The 26,609-nt window shown below is 36.9% G+C and overlaps 6 protein-coding genes across 10 annotated transcripts in view; 4 read left to right on the top strand and 2 right to left on the bottom strand.

The window, feature by feature from the left end:
- Positions 1-6,110, bottom strand: part of LOC110832942 (ABC transporter G family member 23) — a 71,778-nt gene extending 65,668 nt beyond the window's left edge. The window contains exon 1 of the mRNA XM_087340148.1: positions 5,990-6,110. The gene's annotated coding sequence lies outside the window, so the exon portion shown is untranslated. The remainder of the gene's footprint in view (positions 1-5,989) is intronic.
- LOC110832945 (ABC transporter G family member 20) overlaps positions 1-6,398 on the top strand; it is a 39,405-nt gene extending 33,007 nt beyond the window's left edge. For both annotated transcript variants that reach the window (XM_087340154.1, XM_022070435.2), the window contains exons 9-17: positions 363-457; positions 1,000-1,234; positions 1,600-1,777; positions 2,612-2,727; positions 2,826-2,896; positions 2,985-3,073; positions 3,812-3,988; positions 4,697-4,783; positions 6,013-6,398. In XM_087340154.1, coding sequence (XP_087196280.1) covers positions 363-457; positions 1,000-1,234; positions 1,600-1,777; positions 2,612-2,727; positions 2,826-2,896; positions 2,985-3,073; positions 3,812-3,988; positions 4,697-4,783; positions 6,013-6,233 — 1,269 coding nt within the window. In that variant the 3' untranslated portion in view covers positions 6,234-6,398. The remainder of the gene's footprint in view (positions 1-362; positions 458-999; positions 1,235-1,599; positions 1,778-2,611; positions 2,728-2,825; positions 2,897-2,984; positions 3,074-3,811; positions 3,989-4,696; positions 4,784-6,012) is intronic.
- A 1,589-nt stretch (positions 6,399-7,987) lies between these two features.
- Positions 7,988-9,726, top strand: LOC110832950 (glutamate receptor ionotropic, delta-2). Its single transcript, XM_022070441.2, has one exon. The coding sequence runs from the start codon at positions 7,988-7,990 to the stop codon at positions 9,455-9,457; it is 1,470 nt and encodes a 489-aa protein (XP_021926133.2). The 3' UTR covers positions 9,458-9,726.
- Positions 9,727-13,140: 3,414 nt separating this feature from the next.
- Positions 13,141-15,909, top strand: LOC147871257 (uncharacterized). The gene has a single exon (XM_087340635.1). It carries the CDS (start codon positions 13,177-13,179, stop codon positions 15,172-15,174), a length of 1,998 nt encoding a protein of 665 aa, XP_087196761.1. The 5' UTR covers positions 13,141-13,176; the 3' UTR covers positions 15,175-15,909.
- A 1,156-nt stretch (positions 15,910-17,065) lies between these two features.
- Positions 17,066-19,546, top strand: LOC147871258 (ionotropic receptor 21a-like). Its single transcript, XM_087340634.1, has one exon. The coding sequence runs from the start codon at positions 17,213-17,215 to the stop codon at positions 19,253-19,255; it is 2,043 nt and encodes a 680-aa protein (XP_087196760.1). The 5' UTR covers positions 17,066-17,212; the 3' UTR covers positions 19,256-19,546.
- A 3,282-nt stretch (positions 19,547-22,828) lies between these two features.
- The window catches only part of LOC110830345 (neuroligin-4, X-linked), a 279,623-nt gene continuing 275,842 nt past the window's right edge, over positions 22,829-26,609 (bottom strand). For all 4 annotated transcript variants that reach the window (XM_022065136.2, XM_087340747.1, XM_022065133.2 and 1 more), the window contains one exon: positions 22,829-26,327. In XM_022065136.2, the coding sequence (XP_021920828.2) occupies positions 25,120-26,327 (1,208 nt within the window). In that variant the 3' untranslated portion in view covers positions 22,829-25,119. The remainder of the gene's footprint in view (positions 26,328-26,609) is intronic.

Below are 26,609 nucleotides of genomic sequence, written 5' to 3' on the forward strand. Positions count from 1 at the left end.
CAATACAGGCTTCAATCTCTGAATTCAATACTCTCTGGAAATAAAAAAATGCACAAGGATTCGAATTGGGTTTTAACCTGAAATGCTTTGATTACCATCAGGTTCCCACTTAATTAAAATATTTTGAAATGATAATACGTAGTACTAATTTGGAAATTGTGAGATTCAATTACAACCCATCTTGAGATATTTTGCAAGACATGAAAGAAATATTAAAAAAAAAATAGAAAAAAATGACGAAGCACTGAACACTACAGAATGCGTCAGTAGCACAGCTGATTTGTGAATCAAAAGTATAGAATTTATTTAATGATTTTACATTCAAGGTACATTAATTTGAAACACTATTCTAACCGTTTCAGAAAGAAGAAAGAAGGAATAAGTTCCAAACTTCTGCTTTAGGCCGAATGCGAGCCTTACTCATCAAGAATTTTAATAAGATTACTCGTCATTTAGGGTAAGCTAAACTGCAAATGCACTTTTTTTATATCCTTCATCTGAATCTTATTAAAGGAGTACCGTAATGTAATGTGTACGATTTCTGCCAAATAAGATTTCCCAGTTCCCCAATATGACCTTGGATATTAACGGGAAATTGTATTTTGTGTCTGAAGATTACTTCTATCAATATTTCCTTAAAAACTGTATCAGTTCATTTTGAATAGCTCGTCTACAGTTATAAAACGCAAATATAAACAAGCACATTACAATATATTGTAACTATCATGCTGAATTTAATAGATTTGTGTAATAAAATTTGCCTATAATTTATTTCCAAAAATTAATATTCTGATGTGAAAATTTTCTGTTAGCTAATGAATTCCTCAGGTGATAAACAGCATGACATGTTCAAATTTACATCTGAGTCACTTTTTCAGCATTTCCTAATTTGACATCACATTAATTAACTGTTACGTGAATTTGATATATCATAAATATTTCTGTACTCCAACATCCTCATGTTTACTCCTAATTGTACTAACACAATTGATTTCTTAGGGGGATGTTCTTCATCTTTGGATTCCCCATACTAGAAGTACTTGTTTTCTTCCTTGCAATTGGTGGAGATCCTAAAGGACTCAGGGTGGCAGTAGTGGATGAAGAATTAGGAAACTTTACTGACTGCAAGGAATACAGTCTTTTCAACCCCACTGAACCCATACTCCACAGAGATGAAACATGTGACTACCGTGGCCTCAGCTGCAACTATCTTAACCGCATCAACGAAACGAAGGTAGATTATCACAGCGAAGAACCACAGCTTAGGTTAAGTGATATGAAATATCAGCCAGTCCATAAGAAACTCCCAAGTCAACAACTGTTATTTTTATACGACGTAAAATTTAAAACAGGTAACAACGAGAATTTAAAATCCACTTTATCGATATAGAATACAATTAAAATAATCGAAGAACACAGCAAGAAAATCAGTAACAGAAATTATAAAAAAAAAAATCACAAAATTTTAATGAAGCCAGTAGTTTTATAATTAAGACGTACAAAGTCCAAAAGCAATTTTTCCACGTTAGAGTAACGTAAAGTTTGCTGTTTTACAAATGTAAAACTAAGAGTCTTCTACATGTTTTATGAAACACTCAGGTATATTATAATGACAAAGAAACTGCCATGGAGTCTGTGAAGAAGGGACTTACGACTGGAATGCTGCATTTCCATAGTAACTTCAGCAAGGAACTGCAGTTACGTATCGATAAGGGAAGGAGTGCGTCAAATGCAACGATTGAAGACAGCGAGTTAGCGGTGCACCTTGACATGTCAAGTATGTTGGCACACAAGAATATTTACAAGTATAAAATATTAAAATGTCAACACTAATAGGTGTGCCTTGATTTTCTGGTGGGGCACATCTACAGTAAAATGTTAAATATTTTTTTTACAAATTCTAGTCAATTTAAATATTATCAGATGCGAGTATAACTTGGTCTAGTATCAGCGAAACCAACATTATTAATAAGAATTTTTATTTCATTTCAAGAACACGTATACTGAAATATGTTTTTTGTACGTTTATGAATATTAGAAAGTTTTATAAATTAATGGAAATATGTTAAATATCAGATTGACAAATATTTTGTTTGGTCATATTCATCTTAAGAAGTAGGGCCCTAGTGAAAATACCACATCAAACGAGCTTTATCTGCAGAGGCCTCTTCCTTGCCTCAACACAATCCCAACAAACAATAGACGATTATTTCTCATATGTGAATTAGTGTATCTAAAAACAATTGGTACTTGTGGGTTATCGGGACACATCGCTTTAAAAATAGGTTAGGTTAGGTTAGGTTAGGTTAGCTTAGGTTAGGTTAGGTTAGCTTAGCTTAGGTTAGGTTAGGTTAGCTTAGGTTAGGTTAGCTTAGGTTAATGTGTGTGGATAAATGATATATACTTGAAAGTTATTATATTTTATTTTATTAAATGACAACTAACCTAACCTAACTTAACCTAACCTAATTTTAAAGCGATGTGTCCCGATAATCCACAAGTACCAAACAATTAATTTCAGGCATTTGTATCATAAAAAATCTGCATATTAACATGAAACATCTACTGTTAGGCGATGGAAATTTTCACTTATCCTAATGAACTGTTGCAGATCGTCAGATTGCACTATTTTTGGAAAGAAATCTATTCCAAGCCTACCTCGATCTAGCACGTGATGTCATGCTAGCATGCAACCAAAGTGTAAAACTGGCAGATATTCCAATGCAGGTAAATGCGTATGTTATTGCATCAGATTAAAATCTATCTTTATTTGCATAATATCATTTTTCACTTTCAATGGACGTGTTTCATATTTTTACCAACAGTTCAACGATCCAGTGTTCGGTATGAATAATGAGAACTACGCAGTGTTCATGACACCTGGTCTTATAATGTCGTAAGTGAAATCTTATATAAACAACATATATTTATTCTGTACATATTTATAATTGAAGTATATACTATATTATATATTATATTTCCAGGATGATATACTTCCTTGCTACCAGCCTGACATCGGCTATACTCGTTGCAGAGCGAAATGAAGGAGTGTGGGATCGTAGCATTGTCGCTGGTACGTATTAGAGCTACGCCCGACTATTATCGAGAAGGATTACCTTTCACAACATCCAAAAAAATCCCACAGCAAAATTTTGTAACTTCAAAGTACTGATTAATAATGAGGTATACACATTTAAAAAAAAATTATTTTGAATAAATTAAATATCGTATAAAAATTATTGTCAATGGAAATACTAACTAAGAACTTGTTATTTTCTACGTTGCAAATAATTTCACAACTTTGCTGTCTTATAACTAATTTATCTTTGTATTTGAACTGTTAGTAATATAATTTCTGTCGGACAATTAGTTTGTTCAAAACAAATTTATAAAAGTGTATGCCTCGTAACCTTATACATGACATGTCATTATAGCGATGTTCTACAAGAGATTTCATCATGTCATAAGGTGTACCTTTTCTCGGTAGTGTTAATTTATGTTCGTCACCTACGTAAAAAAATAAATAAATTTGGTGTTCAAGTACTCTGGCTTAGAGACATATGGAGGCAAATCTTAACAAATTATTAATCTTGGCACTACAAGGAGGGAAGCAATAAATTTCACGATCCCATTTCTGAATCCAACAGAAAAGATTACACGTTTTTTTCTCAATTTGATTCAAGATAAGAATTAAAAAACAGAAAAAATTGTGTTAGAAATTAATTTTAAGTGCCCTGCTGCAATGGGTGATTTTTTTGCATTCAGAAAAATTTAAACTGCTGTGTGATCATTTCACGTAATATTTTTGCAGGTGTCACAGCAACCGAAATATTGATATCACACATCATTTCACAGATGGTTTGCATGTTGCTGCAAACTGCTATAGTATTGATATTGGTCTTCTTGGCATTTCATGTGCCATGTGAAGGAAGTATGGCTACTGTAATAGGACTTGTCGCTCTTCAAGGGTTCTGCGGCATGTGTTTCGGTAAGGAAATGAAAAATCTATTCTTGTTTTTTTTCTCTCCAAAGGTGTCGTTTACAGTATTAATCTTTTCTATTCAATTTTACTACTGTCCTTTAAAAAAGCATCTGTTGAAGAAAGAAAGAAAAGAAAAGTCCCTTAACATAAATGCACGTATCTCGTTCATAAGTGTCCGGATACTTCGGTGCAATTGTTCTTAAGAAAAAAAACAAAAAAAATTCCACAAAAACACATTGTTTCAACCAGTGAAATTTCCATTCTTTCAATAACCTTTGTATACATAGTATCAAAAAAATTGTTTTAAAATGTTTAAATTTTTATCTTCCTTATGTATTTTGGTTTCAGATTAGGCCCCAAGTTAAATTTTTCCAATATTCTCTAGAATCTACGTAAATATCATTTATACAATTTTCTTAAACACCGTACTGTATTAGTTTTTTTAAAAAAATATTTTGGTTTTTATGTTCCACAATACCATTACGTGAAGAAATTCAAACAGTCTGACGTTTTTCATTACTGAAAAAAAAAATCTACTTGTTGCACTGGAGAATCTCTATCCTAAAATGTCCAGTCCATTTCCCTTAAATCTCAATATTTTCGTGTCGAAGTACGACTATATTGCTAGCACTGTGAAAAATTATAATATCATCGTCACATCACCTATTTCTCAGATGTAACATTTCAAAAATTAAGCTGTAATTTCTATTTCAGGTTTCCTGGTTTCGGCATTATGCGACAACTTAACGACGGCCAATTACTTGGCTCTTGGCAGCTTCTATCCCTACATATTTTTATGTGGTATGTAAATATTATTATTTTCTAATGACAGGTACATTGATTTTATATAACTGACCTAAATACAACCTTTAGACACAATTTTTAAAATCTACAAAATAAGACAAAGAGATGAAACATAATAATAACTCAATGGTATGTACGTAAATATGTTTCTGACAAAAACTGTTACATTATCTTCGTAATAATGACATAGTGCCTGAAATTTATCTATATTCTTCACTAAAATTTCACCAAACATAAGCATAACTGCAGAATCCATATAAAATGTATGTTTATTTAGCGTATTTTATATGTAATACATTCCATACGCACAGATGTGTAAGCAATAAAAATGCAAAATCCTTCCCATGCCGGTTGTTAAAGAAATAATCTGTTGGTACATTTCTATGTTAACAAGAAATTTATGTTGTTCGAAAGTAAAAATTAAGTCCAACTACAACCGATTTAAAAACACATAAGAATTTCCCCTTCAGCTTGACTGTCACATATATCTCATAAAAATAAGCGAAACAGGAATCCGGTGACGTCAGTAGACTCTTCAATTTACGAAACAAATTTCTGACTGATTTTAATCCATTTCACTAATTCGTATTCGATAAATCTCATTATCGATTCTTATCGAAAGTACATAATTTTGAAATGTAACCCTTTTTTATTAACGTTGGGTGGTCATCAACAGTAATTCAAAACGCACGAAACTCTCTTCTACAAATGGTGTGATGAGATTTTCGAAAATCGTACGAGCATCACAGGAACGAACGACACGATAGGGAAATTCAATTTTTTTTTTTTTGGAGGTAGCACAGAATCACATTTTGTCAGAGGTCAAGGTACAAAGAACTTGGAGTATGGATAATTATCACAACTCTAGAAAACTGAGAGATTCCACCCGTCATTCATAACACATCTAAACTCAAAAAATTAAATATAAGACGAAAGGTTAAAACGAAAACAGAACGTTAACCTCACTCATATTATCGACTCGACCACACGACCTGAATCGCTGACCAGAACCAAAACGTGAGATTGGTGTTTTCAGCGTGGCGTCCACTGGGACTGTTCTGAGCCACTCGTACCTCACGCAATTTGCTATGATTTGAGTATATATATATAAAATTTAAATTTTCAGATATATTAGCCATGTTTATTACAAGCAGTGTGCAATGTACACACTGCTTCTGTTTTAAGAAATTTTCATGCACTCACCATAGTTTTGTTGTTTGTGACAGGAATGTTGTGGCCCCTTGAAGGTATGCCAGCTTTCCTGCGAACATTCGCCCTGTGTCTTCCAGGCACGATCCCCATTGTGTCAATGCACGATATCCTGAGAAGAGGGAAAGGCATATTAGAATCTCAAGTGTACATTGGGTTCCTGATAACCATAGCTTGGATTTTCATCGAGTGTGGAGCGTGTGTCGCCATACTAAAGTTTAAAAGCAAGAGAACTTGAATTTCTATGAATTGTATGAGAGTTTTTTTATATAGACTGTTAACGAAGTACTTTAGAGATACTTGTAACTAGAAATTAAGTTTACATTCACTAGCTGAAAGCAAAACAAAGTTCAAAATGTTATCTAAAATGCATTTGGAAAATAAAACATTACACCTCCAAATATGTTCCACGTTCTGACTTGTCATTCACACATCAAATCATTATATTACAATTACTAAAAGGTACTCTTCAAAATGAAAAGAATTGGCAATGCAATGCCATTAAATTATACAAAACAAAGGAATTCGCGCAGAAAATCATGAGCAGTGGTACCATAATTCTACTTCACAAATTCAAGCAACCGTCACGTTGGTATTAAGATTACAGGAAGGTATAAAGCATAAGATTGGTAACGTTTTATATGCCATTACGCCGAAACCAAATTTAGTCTAATTCCTTCTAGCAATCCTGTAGTTATTGAATGTGTAAAGACTGATAGTATGTGTAATTTAATTCAGCAACATGTTTCGTCCTCATGTGACCATCTTCGATTAATAATGGTATTTAAATAGAACCCAACACTACCATCGCATTATTTTGTCATTACAATAAAATCACAAACATATTGATGAATGTAGTTGACTTACGTGACGGACTGACTCACAGACAGGTTTCTCGTTAACAGCAAAAAAGACCATTTATTATGAACGCTAAGCAACGTCAAATCCTAATTGGTTCCCAAACTCATCAAGTAAGAAAAAAAAAAAAGATTTCCATATTTGGGATTACGAAGAAGATTAATTTAACAAATACGAAACAATATAAGAACCAAGTTATCTCCAGCAAGCATAATAGAAAATTTAAGAATCGTGTCTGTCACTTCATTTCTACTAATAAAATTACACACTTACTATGTACTGAGTGTCATTCAGTCTCGGACTTGCATAACTCGTGGTAAAAATCCACATGTTACATTAGTCAGATGGTGAACACAGGGAAAAAATTAGCTGCACCTCAAAATTGAGATTTTTAGTGGAAATTGTAAATAGAAAATTCAAAGAACAATTTACCTTTCATATAATTTGTGTGCTTTATAAATCGGTTCAAAGTATATAAAATATTCAACACACTTAATATTACACTTCATTTCATTTATTCCTTCCATATAAGTATCATGCACAAAAGAAAATCTGCTTTCAATTTTAAAAAAAAAGGCTTTCTTACGAGGTAGCGATCTGAATATGAAGGTAGAAATACATATAATTCCAGTGCTCGTGTGTGTGTTTCTGAATCAATTGGTGCAGATATCAGGAGAAACTCAGCATCACCTTTTACAATGTCTGCACGACATTGCCACAAGACACTTCACACTGGTTAGTACTACGATAGTCTCAGACAACGAATTTCCGTACAAACCCTGCAATGTTTCGGGCACTTTTAAGACGACCATGTTTTCTGACCCAATCTTTGAAACAGATATGATTCTGCGACAGCTCTTTAAATCTGAAGAATGCGATTTACTATATTTTCACGAAAATGACGGAGACAGAATTAACCCCTTGCCAAACAAAAACCACGGAAACTATATAATTACGTCATCTTATTGTGAGCATCAACATTTGCTGAAGGACATCGCTCAACAAATATCAAGGCTTCACGAGACCAGACATTTGAATTCTCGAGCAAAATTTGTGATTGTGTCTGCACGTGCCCATGGTAACTTATACAACTTTGCGTCAGATTTGTTCGCTGAACTTTGGAAATGGAAAATAATGAACGCGATTCTCGTAGCCCCCACATCAGAAACAAGCAACGCCGAAGAACCAGACGTTGTTCCAGTATTTGACATTTACACCTGGTTTCCGTATGACCCTCCAGGTCACTGCAGTGACGTCAGAGATACTGTTCTAATGGATCGGTGGGTGTCAGGCGACAAAGGACCCGGCAGATTCCTTTACAACGCGTCACTATTTCCATCGAAAATTCCTCGCAACTTTCATGGCTGCGAAATTAGAGTTTCGACGTTTGAATACATGCCTTTTGTTGGTAGAAAAAAGACAACTAAAAGTGATCCTAACAAAGTAAATTTTGATGAAGGATTAGAAATACGACTTCTGAAACTTGTCAGTGAGAAGAAAAATATTTCTTTAAAACTCCTTGATCTTCCAGCGGACGGGGGGAGGTGGGGGTTAAAATTAGGAAACGGGACTTGGACCGGGGTGACCGGAGAAGTTATCAGAAGTTTCTCCGACATTGGTTCGGGCAACTGGTGGAACAGATGTCATCTGATAGAAGAAGTCGAGTGTCCAATACAGTACACAGTCGATCAAGTAAGATGGTACGTTCCTTGTGCAAAACCCTACCCTCGATGGATGAGCATCGCTAGAGTTTTCAAACTGTCTCTCTGGCTTGGGTTCCTATCATCCTACGTCGTGGTTGGTATTTCCATGTGGTTTATCGTTAAAATCAGCAACAGCATCTCGACAGTACCAATAGAGAATCAAGCATACACCAGCTTAGTGAAATGTCTTCTAAATTTTTGGGCAATCATCCTGGAAGAATCCGCTTCCAACAACCCTCCTCACGTAGCTGTCATCAGACTCGTATTCTTCATGTGGGTTTTATACTGCTGGGCTGTGAACACAGTCTACCAGACGTACATGACCTCCTTCTTGATTGATCCGGGTCTACAACACCAGATATCTTCAGAGAACGAGCTCCTTGAATCGGGAATTGGTTTGGGGATACCAGAAACAGTTTTGTCAGTCATTCCTGGCGTAACAGACGGACGTTATCGGCGACATGACAGCTGTTACGATGTAACCGTGTGTCAAGACAGGATGGCTTTTGTGGGTGACATGGCATTTTTCTTCTCCAAGTACAATATGGAATACTTCATTGCTGCTAAATATGTGGATGGTGACAGTAATGATCTGGTCTGTAAATTTGACGAAATATATTGCATACAGCTTGCGATATTACCGGTTCCAAAAGGTTCCCAGTTCTTAGAGATATTCAACGAAATCATCATATACTTGCAGCAAAGTGGGATCAGAGAGTATTGGTGGAAAGATATCCAGTACATTGCTACACTGGATTTAGCCTCTGAGATCAGCCTGCCCCCTGGAGAATATATCAAGCTCACGTTAGAGCACCTGCAATCAGCCTTTTATTTCCTATTTTTGGGAATCATCATCTCCATTGTTGCTTTTTTGTCAGAAATATTTTGTCGCCGTAAGTGAACTGTTAGTGAGCATGTTAATTTGTCACTGTTTACTTAACAATGCTTTAATTAGGTAAGATTATCTAGTGTCTAATGACAGGATTATTAATAAATAACGAATGGGGAAAGGGTATGGAATGATCTATCGTGGTCTGATTTGATTCATAAACAAGAAAATTGCGTAAGCGACTACGAAAAACAAACGAAACAGCTCGAACAAGATGGCCGATTTCCGGAATACTGAGCACAACGCTCGATCAAATGGATTAGCAACAGTGATTATACATTGTAAACCAAGAATAAAATATTTATCATAAATAATTAGAAAAATCAATAAAATATACCTCAAAGAATTCACCGTGTCACAATGCTGGTGTTTTCACACAAAAGTTTTATAAATTACCATACGGAAACAAAGATCTGCACTCGATTGTCACTTTATAATTTCCAGTGTTCAATATATTCGCACTGTTAAACTATTAATTCACAAGCCTATCGCATGACTCGTCAAAGTTTACAGGTATTAACCACTTTGTGTTGAACAGCAATGCAGTCTACTGCGATATTATCTTTACAAATCGCACTCAAATAGCGACATTTTTAAAAAAATTGTTAAAAATTAAATTAAATTTGAAAAGGCGATGATTGAAGCCAGGCCTCATTTACATTTCTTGGTGCCAGAGCCGCCACCGTCAGAACTGAATCTTAATTGTCTCTACGTCCAACGAATGGCACACTGTCAGGCGTTGAGAACCTCAAATCCCACAATCTTCATCCAGAATATCACGTGTCTCTATGAAGAGAGGCACGTGATATTCCTACCCCAAACACCCTTAACTTTTACGTAAGTCATTCATTATCTGTTCGCCAAAATACCAAACTTAAACGACTTATTGTATCGTTTTCAGGAGTAAAAATACTATTGTGAATATCGCTGTATCATATACATGTGACGATTCTGCATTGTACTGAAAACTAACCGGGAAATTTTTGAGAGAAAATTTCCTTAGTCCTTTTGGAGTCTGTGTGTTTGGTGTGGACGTTTTAAACTTTTTCTAATATTCTGGCTTTATACAAGATAAAAATAGTTATCAGACATCAGAAATCACACTTCATTACTGTGATACTTGAGGTTCTCAAGGTTATCTGTCTGATAAACATCGTCACACTTCGTTAATGTCGTCAGTACTTGTTGCTGTAATCTGTTTTTTTTTATTTAAATAGGAGCGCAAAATCCTGAACTTAAACTCGTCTTACTGACAAACTTTAAAATAATACCCAGGAATTTAAACAACAGATATTGACTTTGATATTGAAAGTCTAAGCAAGCAACAGCAATGCTAAATATGTCAATAAAACTTCTCTGGCGATCAGACGCGTCAATTGGCCCGAGAAGATTTTATTGGGTTACGTCACCACGAAAGTTTCAAATCATATATCGCCAAATACCTGATAAATGTTTGATTTCATTAAAGAAAAACTGTCCATAAATATGTGAACCTGTAATCTGTAGTAACTGTAATCAATAATAAAGTTACGTGACGTTCCCAATACATTGTCCTCATCTATTAACCCGTAGGTCCAAGTGTCCATAACTCTTAATGTGGTAGTAGGTTTTTAAATGTTGTGAACCCCGTCCTAACAGATTCAATTAAATAAAACATAAGACTGAGGACAGAAAATGAAGAAGAATTTTTAAGTCTTGAAGTCCATTAAAGCAAAATGATGGAATGTAAATATTTGACCTAGGGTTCCACGTAATCACCGTAGAGGACTCTTTATTATTTCTTCACAAACGCACGAACATCGCCGCAGGAATCAGGTCACGTCATACAAAGGCAAACATTTGACTCCTGATCTTTCAAAAGTCTACTTGTCACTCATGTTAATAATGTGCAGTGCCTGAAACATCAACTCAAGCTTGGCCCAATTATACAGAGTGTCCCACGACACCCGCTGATCAAGATTTTGAAAGTTATGAGCGATTTCAGCCAATCTCTCTTCCCTTAAGGAAAGAAAGTAAACTTACGAGATTGTCTTGCAAGATGAGCGCGTTTATACCCTTCAGACTTTTGAACAAACTGATCGATTTTCAAGAACTTTCATATAAACGTCATGCCATTTGAGGTTGTCCAAACAACGTGGTTAAAAGTTTTGTATAGTTTAGTATTAACAACAAGGCGGACGAACAAATGTAAGTGCCACTTAATATGCGGTTGTGAAATGACGAATGGTAACGGGTGTTAGAAAAAAAAAATTCAAAATTCGCCAAAGCACATGTGTTTTGTGTAATACAAAATAATTTTATGGCGATAAGTAATGAATGTTTGTTGTTACGTGCGAGCGTTATTTTCCACCAAAGAATAGTACTGTTAGGCTGTAGTGGTGTTAGAATAAAGGCAATTCATATTAGTATTTGCTCTTTACGCTGTGAATAAAATATAAGCACGATCGGTAGGTCATGACGGCCAGACCACACATCGAATTTTCGAATATATTTAAATTATTTAGATTAAATTTTGTATAAGTTTATGTGTTTGATATACACCAAATCTAAAGACCAGTGTAGTTCCAACATATCCTATACGGTAAAAAGGTAAATTCCAAATCACTTCCCGAAAACCGACTCATCCTACGTAATAGATGTCATATGATGACAAGTTTGATTTTAAGTGAATTTAGACAAAATACGAGAAATTTAAATTTACTGTACGTATGACATCTACACCGTGATTACATCTGCAGCAATGAAGCCTTGGAAAATTCCCTTTTGTCATGAAACTCAAAGTTTATTGTCATAAATAAGAAATTATTACGTTGTCATAATGAATGAGGGTTTTAGGTGATTTTCCTCAGTTCCTTCTTCTATATAGTTTCCAATTAATTGTAATCTGATCCGTGAAACATTTGTTTTATTTTACATATTTTACTAAAAATCTTTCAAATAATTACTGCGTAGCTCAATACAATAAAAATGCATATTTTTTATAAATTACAAGTGTGTTGTAGAATAGGCCATTTTTAAATAGAGGAATATAAACATAAGTTGGGATTTATGTTAAGTATGAGTTACTTCGTGACCCAAGTTTACCAAAATTATTTAAAGAAACAACGTTTAGTCTGTACGAAATGCAATATAGATCTGTTACGTGTGGACAGACGGACTATTAATTTTCTGCAGAGAACGTACAATAAAGAACGTGTTTTAAAAGCTCTTAGCAAAATTTGCAAAACAAAAAATTAGGAAGATCCGAAATCAAATAAATTAATAATGTACGAAACTGAAACACATGTAATTACTGCATGAATATCACAATTACAAATCTTACGTCACTATTAAAGCTAACAGTATTATTAATAGTGCCCTCATGTAACAGCCGGTAAATGAATAGTTTTGAGTCGTTTATTTTAATAAAAAATGTGATCAATAGAAATGTGTCTTCCTCGGTCCTTTAACTGCGCGCCGTTTCTCAAAATTATTCTCGAAGCTATCTTTTGAAATTCATCATGCAACCGCAGAGTACACAAACTGAACACAATATTAGGTAAACGCTTTGACATGCTCTGACCACAAATTAAGCACGTCTTTGAAGACAAAAATAAAAAAAGAAACTCTTTAAATGACAAGAACACATATATAACAGATATAACAGTCGATTAACAATTACACGCGTATAGTAATCATATTTGAAACATCAAGCATTAGGAACCATTTCGAGCTGTTAGCGAGAAGTAATCATGAACATACCATCGGTAGTAATGTTAGTGATTCTGTTTGCTGAAATTGTTGATGGAGATTCTCATCACGTGGTGCAATGTTCCTTACAAATAGCATTACGTCACTTCACATCAAGCACAGTAGTAATCTCACACAGTATTCGTATTAAAAGTGACAAAATTCTCGATGGCCGCTGTCGAGTACAATCCTTAAAACCAAATATAAGAGACAAAGAACTTCTTCCATGCACGGAGGACACCGCCTGGAGGCTGATGATGGAAAGAGTACATAAAACTGAAAGGTGGGCATTTCTTGTAGAACAGTCACAAAATGAATATCCAGAATTACAGACGTCAACGATAAAACATGGGAGTTACATTCTGTTCGTGAAGGAAGTCCTATTTGCCCTAGAAGACATCAAACTTCAGATGTCAAGATTAAAAGCAAATACTGGATGGAATCCAAGAGCAAAATATATAGTGATCATTTTGCAACCTGTAAACACTGTAAACGAAACACTAATACAAAACATTTTTGCTTATCTGTGGTCTTCGAATGTGGTCAATGCTCTTGTTCTGAGTCAAACATACGAAAACGAATTAAACATATACACATGGTTTCCATATCACCCTCGAGGTCGATGTGGGGATATCAGAGACGTCGTCCTGTTAGACAGCTGGGTCACAGACAATCAAGGAAGAGGTCGTTTCCGTCACAATGCCTCACTATTCCCAGGAAAGATTCCTCGCGATATGTTCGGGTGCCCGTTTATGGTGTCTACATTTGAGTACGAACCCTACATGATAAAGAGAAAGGACAGTAGCACAGTGGAGTACGAGGATGGTCTGGACATGCGGCTGATCAAAGTCCTCGGACAGGCGATCAACATGACCATGGTGTTGCGACCTCCTCCTCCAGACGGCGGCAGATGGGGTTTCCTGGACAACGGTACGTGGATTGGGGTAACGGCCGAGATGATGAGCGGTTACTCAGATCTTGCGCTGGTCGGATGGTTCTACAGGTGCCACATCATCAACGAGATCGAATGCTCCTTTCCTTATATCATTGACGAGGCTAGATGGTATGTTCCCTGTGCCCAACCTTATCCTCGATGGATGAGTCTTACCAGGGTGTTCAAAGCATCTCTCTGGCTGGGGTTCGTCACAGCCTACGTCATCGTCGCATTCGTCATGTGGCAAGTGGTCAAGATTAGCAACTATATCTCCACGGAGCAGATAGAGAATCAAGCTTATACAAGTTTGGTGAAGTGTCTCCTCAACTTCTGGGCTATAATTCTGGAGGAATCGGCCTCCAATAATCCTCCGCACGTAGCCGTAATCAGAGCCGTATTTTTGGTGTGGGTCTTGTACTGCTGGGCTATCAACACCGTATATCAGACCTATCTGACAAGTTTCTTAATCGACCCAGGTCTTCAGCACCAGTTATCTTCTGAGGAAGATATTCTCAACTCTGGAATAGCGTACGGTATACCCACAACCATGGTATCAATTTTACCAGGACTATCCGACAAACGCTATCGTCGTAAGTTACGCTGTGACGATGTTGAGGCCTGTCAGCGTAGACTGGCCATTGGACGAGATCTGGCACTGTTCTTCACCAAGTACAACAACGAGTACATGGCAGCTCTCAGGTACATGGATGGAGAAGGCAAGCCATTAGTTTGTCAGTTTGAGGGTTCCTATTACAGACAATATGTAGTAATTCCTGTTCCAAAAGGGAACCCCATGCTGGATGCATACAATAGAGTTATCCGTCTTGTTCATCAGGGAGGGTTTATAGAAAAGTGGTGGAAGGATTTGAAATATACTGCTACCCTGTCATCTGCAAAGGATTTCAACTTGCCAATAGGAGAATACATTAAGCTCACCCTGGAACACCTTCAGTCCGCATTCTATTTCTTGTTCCTGGGATATATTCTTTCCATATTCGTGTTCATATCAGAGATACTTTGTCGACACAAAATTATACCGTCTTATAAAAGCAGAAAAATTGTGTAATGGTAATCAATTATCTGAAGGCTGATTGGTTTGCACTTCCCGAAACCTTGACTATATCGAATATACCTAAAAATATTAACAATGTCAAATATCATATTTTAAAGAGGTCTAATGAAATAAAGTGTGGTCACAAACGTTTAAACAGTCAAAAGATAAAGTTGCCACTGTCATTAAGAGCCACGCCCATTATGACGTAGTAATGAGCGTTAGTGCAGCAACACTTAAAAAAATTATGTTAGTGTTAAATTCTCTCTCCGAATCTTGGGTTATCTCACGATTTTAAGCAGTAACAAATCAACTTCAAAATTTCAATAAACCACCGTGTAGCAATAAAAATATTGTACTCCGTACAAATAAATAGACTAATTTGCGACTTACTTCTTCCGGATATAAAGCTGAAAGTATAAGTAACACTGTAATCCAATCTCTTTCGTTACTTATCACTGAATTAAATATAAATTAACACTTAAAATACGCGAACTGCGTGACTTCTCTCGAGCAAAGAATTCCTCTTAATAACCTACACAACATAATCGACTAGTACAAGCGCAAGTACGTTTAATATCGATAATCTTAAACAACGTCGACCAAAAATAAGTCGACTATCCCTCCATCACAGAAATATTCTACATCGATTTAAGACCATTTTCTTCTGTCTTTATCTAGAATAAGAATGTTTAGGAAATCACAAAAGACCTGCAATAGCAATCTTTTAATAAAATAATCTTTGCTGCATAATAAATTGTAAGTTATGTTCATTTACCATGTACCACGACAAATATTTTGATCCCCGAGGACGAAGATGGTTCTCGAAACGTCGGTGTTTTTTTTCCATTCAACCACCTTAACACGGCTGGTAGCCCGAGAACAATTATTATACTCAGTCGCCGTGAAAGCTTCAGATCGTACATCGTGTGTTGTGTTTAAGAGGGAAACTTACAGTGGGTCTTCACTTAACAGATGGCACCCCAAAATCTTTTCCAATTATGCTAATTCCGACGTCTGTAATTTCTTATTTTAATAACATTTATTTATTTTATTCATCGAACGTGGGGACACTCTATATGGATAACATAAAAGACGCAACGTATCCATTCTCAGCATATATTACTGCTGTTTACGTAAAATCTTTAATATCCTACGCCACGGAATCGGATATACGACCCAGCTGGTTAATAAATAACCATCATTCCGCTACACTTCACTCTGAAGCTGTCACATACATTTTCATTAACGTTAATATGCTGTAATAATTTGATGTCAAAGCAAGCAGAAACTTCCCACAGATAAAAAGCCCGTGTTCGTGTTTTAACCAATCGATTCTCTTATGATTATTGGGACATTTATTTTCCATCTTAATATATACCCCCTATTATTATCTTGATCGACTGAACTCAATCAGTCTCTCTGTATTCCCCTAGACATCGCAGGTGTAACGTATATATCTCACTCTGAAATCCCCATTAGATTCCACTTTATGCCACACTGGAAACAACATGAAATAAAAAAAAAGATAATTTGGTCTCGTAAAGGTTAAGTGATCTTCATTAATCACGACGGAATGCGACATCTGCACGCCTGTGATCACACAGACGTCAGTGGTTACTGAAAGCAATAAAGCAGAAGAGGCCGTCTCCATTAGGTTTAAATTACTGAAAATAAGCTCAGTACCTCTATCAAGTGGAAGCTTCACAGTTAAGTAGGTTGTAAGTAAAGTACCACAAGCTGAGTAGAAGATTAAACTTCGTAGTTCTAACCTGTAGCTTGCATCAGAATTCATCTTATATAAGTAAATTCAGTATTAATATAATTTCGGTGAGGTTAGCATAGATACGAGGTGAGATCGGAAAGTTTCAAGACTGTGTCAATAGAGGGCGAACCGGATGTAGTACGAGCTTCTGGGAAAGATATTCAACAAATCAATTAATTGAAACCCACATAGAGTCCAAGCTCTGATTCTGTTTTAAGAACGTCCAACCTGCAACAAAACACTCCTGACAACATCTACAAAAATAACGATTTATTAAATACAACTTCCATGATAATATTAAAAATGAACATACTTGAGGTTTTGTTGATTATTGCATTTGTGCAGACATTTGAGGCAGGCGAATGTCATGTGGCGAAATGTTTAAAACAAATCGCTTTGCAATATTTCAAACCTGGAGAGACCTTGGTCATTGTAAATGGCTGTCGTGAAGAACAGATAAACGAACGTCAGTTGCAACGCAAATTTCTGACTACAAGTGGCCTTTCCGATCCATATCCTGCAGAAAGTGATTTGTTTAGTTCAACGATGGAAGAATTACACCGGCTGGAGGGGTGGCCCTTCCTGGTCTGCAACACTTGCTACGAAGTCAAACAAGGCACACGGAGGAAACACAGCAGTTACATCTTACTATTAAGGACACCGGACTTTATACGCGAAACGAGAAATCAGCTGACAGCACTTAAAGATTTGCCCGAGTGGAATCCACGGGCCAACTTTGTGGTGATCCTGAAACAAAGCATCTTTCCTCCTACGAAACCAAGCGATTTTGTGGACGAGATTTTAACTGAGTTTTCCAACTGGAATGCCATGTATGTGATAGTCTTGCTTCCTACAAAAATCTCTAAACTTCTTTCAACCGAGAATGAGACAAATAAGAAATCTATCAAGAGGTCAGAAATTGAAGAATTTCTTCCAATACTGAAAGTTTATTCGTCGGCTCCTGGCGAATCATTCGACCTTTGCGGTAAGGTTACAAAAGCCTCTCTCATAAATGTCTGGGTTTCGGGTGCAAATGATGAAGGGTATTTCTTGTACAAAATGCCTTTGTTTAGGCAGAAAATTCTGGGTACCTTCCACGGATGTCCGATTCGAGTCTCCGCTTTCGATTACAGGCCGTTTTTTATCCAGGATATAAACAGTGGGAAAAACAAGGACACGATTTCTTTCGACGATGGTTTAGAATTTCGTTTACTAAACACGATAAGTAAGTCAACAAACATGTCAGTGGTTTTTGACTCAATCCCAGTCGGTGGCGATCTGTGGGGAAGGCCTCTAGAAAACGGCTCATGGACCGGGATACTGGGACGAGTTCTCAGTGGCAGTTCTGACGTGGCAATGTGCAGTTTGTATTATGTATGTCACTTGAGCAACGACTTTGAATGTAGTAAGCCTTACGTCTTCGACAAAACTTCGTGGTGTCTCCCCTGTCCCAGACCGTTCCCACATTGGCTGAGTTTAACCAGGGTCTTCAAACTGGACCTGTGGCTGGTTTTCATTCTTTCCTACGTTATCTACGCGTCTCTGATGTGGATTTCAGCAACATTAAACAACATGCAGGGAAATAAAGAACTTTCTTACACAAGTGTCTCGAAATGTTTCCTCAACCTTTGGGCTGTAATTCTTGGAGCTGCAGCGCATGGTAAAATTCCCAGTAAGAGTGTAATCAGGACAAGTTTCGTCCTTTGGGTTCTGTACAGTCTGGTTCTAAACGTAGTGTACCAGACTTTCCTGACAACTTTTCTCATTCAACCGGGCTTCGAACATGACATATCCACAGTCAACGAACTCTTGGAATCAGGAATGGAAATGGGCCTCCCGACGACAGTGGACACCGTTTTACCGGAGCTGACAAGCAAACTTTATATTCGCCGTACGTTCTGTACTGACATGTCAACATGCTTTCATCGTCTAGCTTTCGAAGGGAACTTCGCGGTCCTATGTTCTAAATATAACACCGAATACGACGTAGCCCGAAAGTATACCGACTCTAATGGTAAGTCACTTATTTGTCACCTGAAAGAAGATTTTTCTCTACAATTCATCACGCTGACGGTACGTAAAGGAAGCCACTTGTTGGATAAGTTTAACAGGATTATTAACCACGTGTTAGAAGCTGGTCTGATGAACACGTGGTGGAAAAACCTGAAGTACAAGGCAACTCTAAGAGCGGCCTCAGCGTTTACAGGACACAACAGCAAACACACTGCAATGACAACACAACACTTCCAGTCAGCGTTCTTTGTTCTTGCAATTGGTCTCATTCTTGCAATGTTATGTTTTGTGTGGGAACGTCTTCATGGAGTAGAGTGACAAACATATTACTTTCTGTGTAACCAGTAATTTAAATACCGTGATTAAATCCTACAATTTCATTTAGTTGTAAACTTTATAAATGTCCAAGATAACATGTGTAACGTATCGTAAAAAGACCACTCGGACGACCTGATTGTAGATGTAATAATAAAATGGGGCTTAAGGTAATACGTTGGGAGTGTGTGTGTGGACTGGTTTAAACTGTCTCAAAATAGAGGCCGGGGGAGGTCTCTTGTGAACACGATAATGAACCTTCTGATTCCGTAAAAGACGAGAGAATACCTACGATTTACAGTAATATCACGGAAAAGTTAAACGATACAATAAAATACCTGTTAATTCCATAAATTGGGACACTATAAAATGCCTGGTAACCGCACACAGTGACTGAACTACTAGACTTTGCCCGTAACACACGCGGACAAGCCCATGAAATTCTTTGTTGAAAATATTAACAAATTTGTCACATAAAAATGACTGTGTTATGCCCACGTTTAAATCGTGGGGATCAACAAGACCTGTTCACAGTTAGTGGAAATTATACTTTACTTACCTACGTAGTGTTTTGATCAATGCATGGTTAAAAGGATCAACACTAACCCTATTACTCACATTATCATTTAACTAACTAGATGGCTTAGGGAACCCGAAGGTTCATCACCGAATTAACCAAAGCCCTCCACCGGACCCTGTCCTGGGCCAACAAAATCCAGTCTCCTTCAACTCCTATCTCCCATAGATCCCTCCTGAGATTATCCTCCCATCTACGTCTAGGTCTCCCCAGAGATCTCTTCCCCTCATGCTTCCCGACCAATACCCGGTCACACCTCTTGTTCCATCCATGCGTGCTACATGCCCCGCCCATCTCATTCTTCTCGACTTAATCACTCTGACAATATCACATTATCATTTATGAAAGATATAAATCACTACATTATGACAGCAGATTAAAAGTACCTATGTATAGTTACACTATACCCACTAACTGGGGCGCATTGACACGTGCTACGCATATAAATTACATCTTACATCTAATTCATTCGTTGCGAAAGTTAGATAACTAACTTTGCAAGTGACGCGTATAAAATATCGGCTGAAAATTCCTGTGTAAAATCAATAACAGCACGATTGCCAAACGTGCACCTCTTAACCTGGTTCAGATACGTCGCTTGAATACTTCCATCGGTTTATGAAAAGCTCGTAACCCTATCCGTTGTGTCAAACTGGGATAAACCCTTCCAGTTACCAAGTATTACATAAGCAAACAATTTTACATTACCTGTTCAGTTGTACGAAATCTCGATGCACCACTCTGAACCATCGGCACACGACACACAAACAGAATAATGAATGTTCAATCACATCTAATGCACCCGCCATCTTAAAATAACCTGTTACTCATTCTCCCTATGTTGCCCTCTGACGTAGTAATAATGAATCATCGAAACAAACGAAGTAGGAAGTAAGGCTAATATTCCCAATGCTGCCACCTTACAAATTGCAAATCCGCTAATGGTATTGAGCGAACATTTTAAATATTCCAAAAATGAACTGGAAAGAACTGTCTTATGGTAAAATCTATAAAACAATCTATAATACTTGATACACAATTTTAATAAAATAATATTAGTATTCTTCATGGAGATGGAAAAACTAAAACAAATGAACTATTAGGTGAACATTGCTATGTTCACAGTATCCAATCACCAGTCACTAATCTGAGCCTGATTAATCCAATCCACACCTTCCAGCCCTACCTTCGTATTCCCACCTACACCCACGTCTTCTAAGTGGTACCTTTTCTCAGGTTCTTAAACAAACATTTTGTATACATTTCTCACCTCCTTTTATATGCTACAAGTAAATTTAATTATGGAATTGTTAACAAGGCCATTACAGACCAGAGCGAGTTATCATCTGACAAACAGAATTATAAACACAGTTGATTGGAGAAATAATAGCACTATCCATAACATAATGGCAGCTAGTTTGCACTTATGGCCCATCTAGCTACATTCATTAAACACCCTTAATCCCATACGACATAATTTACCACCACCATCATACCTTTTCGCACATTCTGATACACATTAGGGAAACATAAAATGCTGTTTATAGGTTTAGTTGAAGCTAATGTATACAGTAGCCAATGAGGGCATGGAAATGTAGCTTACCTGATAATCCTCTTCTAACACTTTTTTTATACGATCGCGAACCTCGATACAAATGCAACATTAGAGGCTTAAATCATAATACGTTGTACACTTGGCAAAATTTCACTGCATTTAATGTTTAAATTAACACAACACGGACTACTATGGATCCATATTCCATTTTCCTACGTGAAACATAAGGAAGGCAAAATTACTAACTACATGGGACAGGATCTTCCTTGAGAAGCTAATAGTTGCCGAGCTACCGATGAAATATTTCACCTTTTACGACGCACAAAAATTCATAACCACGTTTACAAGATCCATACTTCATAATGTATACATCATTAATTGTTATTTTATTCAGAAAGGGATTTATTCCACGTACGTGCATTTCTGAAGATTCGATATGTGGATATTTCGTGTTTTTTTATGGGTGTCATGCGAAAGACTTAGTATGCTCATAGAAAGTAATAGTTACAAACTAAAAATAAATAATGTTGAAAGTTGTAGGTGCTGTTACTTAAGATACACTGGAACACATACGGCCACGGCTGAAGTACAGGTTAGATTTATAACGAGATACTGAAGTAGTTCGTACTGAAATAATTCACCGAAAATAAATTTATATTTCTATATCAAATCTAATGTTACTGTACCAAATATCTTAACTCGAAATATTAACATTCTTTTATAGAAACTCAATGTGAAATAGGAATTAAACTTAAGACCGTATTTATTAAACACATCTGAAGATTATAGTGTCATTACATAACCTATAAACTTTTTTTATCTATCAAATTTGTCTCAGACTTCATTGAACTCGCGTATTTTCGTACCTGAGATGTCCATATGACGTGCGGCAGACAGTTAAATTCCTGAAAAATAGCACAAACCTTTTCTAGAAGCAAAGTTACTCGTTTATTATCGGAAAAGTTTGCCGGCAAGCGTAATCTTCACTGCATCTGTTTAGAAATACAGAAAATTACAGCGAAATATCGTGAGATTTCCGAAGAATTAAATGTTTTATTTTAAAGTTTAATTTATATTAAAATCAGGCGATGATTCTGTAATGGTATCGGATGCATAATCACCACCTGATCGTAACATCTTAAAAACAAATGAAATAATTTTAAACGCAGACTGATTTCTGGAAACAATACGTGAAAATGTTCCAAATTTTTTGTCATATCCTGTATCTGGGGAGTAATTACAGTTTTGAGTCCAAAACATACTTTACCTGCATTATTTTGTTAAAAACTGTTTCTTCTTTAATTTTAATTGATCTTGGTACAGTTATTGGCTCTTCTTATAACACAATATTTATAAATCACACGAATAAATTTTCCAGTACAGTAACACATGTTCGTGGCTTTTTACCACGCCAAACAAATATATATATATATATATAATATAATTATGAAGTGACAACATAAATATTTATTTACTTACATACTTTTAATAGTTGTATTAACTTTTTAATTAAAGTTAGATACATAATCGTATTCAATTTTTAAATGTTCATACGCTTGAGCACGATAAACAAACACGAAACACATTCAGTCCAAACAACACCACTCTCTTCACTTTCATTTAAATTACGTATTCCTGAAATACAAGGTTCGTCACAAATATGGAAATTTCACTCTCTCCCTTTTGCTTACTCGTTGAAATCTGTTTCTTAAGCGACCCATCCACGTACGAGTCTGGCTCGGCGAGCTTGACTCGCGAGTCTGGCTCGGCGAGCTTGACTCGCGAGCCGGGCTCGGACATATTTCACCGCGATTGCGTAGCAGACTCGGCTCCTGACACCCACAAACGAGTCTGGCTCGATGGATCCCGACCCGAGTCGGACTCCTACGTGGATGGGCCGCGCTTTAGGGGCAAAGTGGTTTCTTATTTTGTCAGTCTACTACTCTGAAGAAACAGCGAACAAAGTATCGAAGAAATTTAAAATTATTCTCCTTAAAAGACCTCGATATTCGCAGTTTCATGTCTTTACCTTTATTAACCTTTATCATACAGAAGTAGGGGGGTTAAAACCCTGGGTTAGAAGCCAGATTTTAATTATGGAGCGTAACACTTTAGTGGAATGCTACTGTGACGCACGGCGACCCAGTCACAATACTCGAACGATAAAGTTTTACTTATGAACGCCCTGTATTTTTTTTTTCATAGTCCCAACTCTGTAATTATCTCCATTTCATTCTGAAAACTTCTAGTCTTCAATATAACTACAAATTTAATATAATAGTAGATTCATATTATTATTATTTTACACGCAAAAAAAAATCAAACAAACATAGAAAACAATTATATTAATACGCTAATTTCAGGAACACAAATATTGACATAGTTATTATCCATTTCATGTTTCCAAAATGTTTCATTCATGTTTTTACCTACCAGTATTCACAAATTCCAGTAAAAGACTTCAGTAAACTCTGTCGCTGTAGAATTGTTGCTTTAATAGGCCTGTAACAAAGACGTACATTTTTGATTCGAGTGAACATTGTAGGCCTTGCAACAAATACCAAAAAAAAAAATCCAGCTGCTCCTTTAACTCGCGTAGAAATTTCAGTTTTTGAATAGTAGAACCATCGGTCACAAGTTCTTATAAACACACGTACTTACCGCAACAAACCTTTATACGAATTCCACCACCCTGTATAGTGTTCGTAATAAACTTACATTAATGTTGAGCGTGTTTGAAGACATTTTAATGTCATTTGGACAACAGTCTGACGCATTTCTTGATATTTTTCTTTTTATTTCACGTTAAATGAACAACATTAAAAACAAAAGACAGTAGAACCACGTCTACGCACCGTGGTACCGATTTCTTATCTGGCAATTTCTAATAATCGCTCGTCTTCATTTTATACGAAAGAAACACTACATTATGAAGAATTTTACAAGCCAGAGAGACTTTCTCATGAACGTGATTATGACGCAACTTCAAAAACCAAAATCAATTCAATTTCTTCGATATTTAAAAAAAAAACAATATCGTACACACCGTTTTACACATATTACTGAATATTACTTTGTGGAAGTAATTCATTACTTAGGTATTACAAAATATCTTCGGATAATATTATCACGACGTCATCAGACGAAATTAAGTCCAATCCCGAAAGGAAACATTATTACAATACCAATTTTTATATTTTGGCTACGGAAAAGTGAAGTTACATCAGATATTACATTCGACGCGCGCAAAGAATCCATTCAAACTTCTATTTGAGACGACGTATTCGTCAGTAAATTAAAAACGACACAATAATCAATCAATTATACATTATATTTGTTTAACTCAACGAAGAAATTATATCTTTTACGTCACAATTAAACAATTATATTTGTAAGTGAAGATCTCTAGCCGATTTTTAAGTGATTTTTATTATTACGTCAATTTTTTGTACTTATTTCTTTGAAGACGGTCTTAAAAAAACACGCGCACTTTTCTATAATTACGATTTATATTTCAAATTAATCGAAATAAATTTTGCAAGTGCCCCCGGTTGCCCCTAAATTATATATATATATATATATATATATATAAAAATTACGACGTTGAAAGTGAACTCATTCTTCAAGACTATACGCGCACCAACGTTAAACATTTTCGTCATTCTACTCGTTCTTCCCTTTTATTTTAAAGATTCAGCCACGATCTCTTTTATCCGTGATCCTAGGATCCCCAGATCAAACCCTCATTTCGTCCATCGCCGCCGCGGGCAATCTCAGAACGCCTTTCCCGTGCGTCATCGAAGATCCACCGCTACTATGACGCAACGGATGATGATGTGACGTTAGAAGAGGTTGTGACTCCGGAGGACTTTTGTTTCTAGGTGGTGGAGGTGGCACTGGCACGGACAGGTGTAGCGTCGCCGAACCATTCGGTGGCGAAGGCGATACGAGCGCCAACTGCGACGTATCCACATTCCCGCTCTGCACGTTCGCGATATTATTAGCGAGGTTAACATTCTTCGGCGACGTATTTTCACCCCTAATGATATGCTGCTGTTGACCGATGACATTTGGCGATGGAGGAGGGGCTTTCAGCAGATTCGTCGTCACCATGTTACTCCCCAGGTGATGATGTTTCGTTAGAGCGTTCGAAGGCGACATCGTAATCTGTCCTCCGCTCTGCGTAATTCCAGAAGTCGCCACGACCGTTCCAGCCGTCATCATCATCGCCGACGTATCCTGTTCGACGTCGACGATAACACTACCACTTCCAGAATGCCCCACGTGGTAATGCCCCACGTGATGTTTTCCGATACTATCGAAATTTGCGCCTGGATTATGTCTGTTTTGTTGTTGTTGAAGAGCTTTTACTTCAAGTCGAGTTTTATCACGCTGATAATAGACACCGGCGAATATAAGGACATTGAGGATGAGCAAGGAACAACCGATGGCTATAGTAACACTGAGGGCCGTCGAATATGCGGCGTATCCGGCCGCTTCTAGACTCGCGAACGAATCGCCCGTCGTATTTCCATGTTGAAGAAGGTGCGTCGATTGACCTTGAAAGTTACTTCCGCTACCAACAACCGTGATACAGGTCGTCACCAGCGTGTCCATCGTCGTGACAGCCCCTGGGATCAATTCCAGACTCCCATTACCACTCTTGTGTCTCGGACCCAGAATGCTCGTGGGTCCGAAGTAAATATCAGGACCTCGGACCCCGTTGGTACCCGGGGCGCCGTCATAAAACGGTGTAGACGTGCCTCTTGACAGGGGATCGGGACGGACTACGCCGTCGTAAAGATCGGCGTCGTTATGATTACGGAAGAGATTGTGACGCGCGACGACGTCTTCTATTCCTGCTCTGTGCAGTTCTGGGATGAGTCGAAGCCACACCGATAATTGGTGAGCCCGAAAGTGGTTCTTCATCCGTGGTTTCATGCCTAAAACAGAAGGATAAATGCGCCAACATTTGCAGCTCGAAAACGTCGTCACGAATTCTTTAAAATACATTCCTCATTAAGAGTTAAAAAATTTTGACTCAAAATTTCAAGGTTTACCAAAAAATACGAGATTCTGCGACAAAAGATATTTCTCACGTAATTAAAACGAGGCCGTGGGTTTCAAAACAGAGTGAAATGAAAACAGTGGAAAGCATTTTTAATAAACTGCAATGGCGGTTCAATAAAAGAGACGTAATCCAGGGATGGTAAAATTTGAGAACC

This window comes from Zootermopsis nevadensis, unplaced genomic scaffold (genome assembly GCF_977971745.1).
Source record: "Zootermopsis nevadensis isolate Lab colony 2312 unplaced genomic scaffold, Znev_1.0 Znev_ptg000061l, whole genome shotgun sequence".
NCBI classification, from domain to species: domain Eukaryota; kingdom Metazoa; phylum Arthropoda; class Insecta; order Blattodea; family Termopsidae; genus Zootermopsis; species Zootermopsis nevadensis.

Coding starts and splice junctions, on each gene's coding strand:
- LOC110832950 (XM_022070441.2), top strand. CDS start 7,988: ATGAACGCGATTCTCGTAGCCCCCACATCAGAAACAAGCAACGCCGAA.
- LOC147871257 (XM_087340635.1), top strand. CDS start 13,177: ATGAACATACCATCGGTAGTAATGTTAGTGATTCTGTTTGCTGAAATT.
- LOC147871258 (XM_087340634.1), top strand. CDS start 17,213: ATGATAATATTAAAAATGAACATACTTGAGGTTTTGTTGATTATTGCA.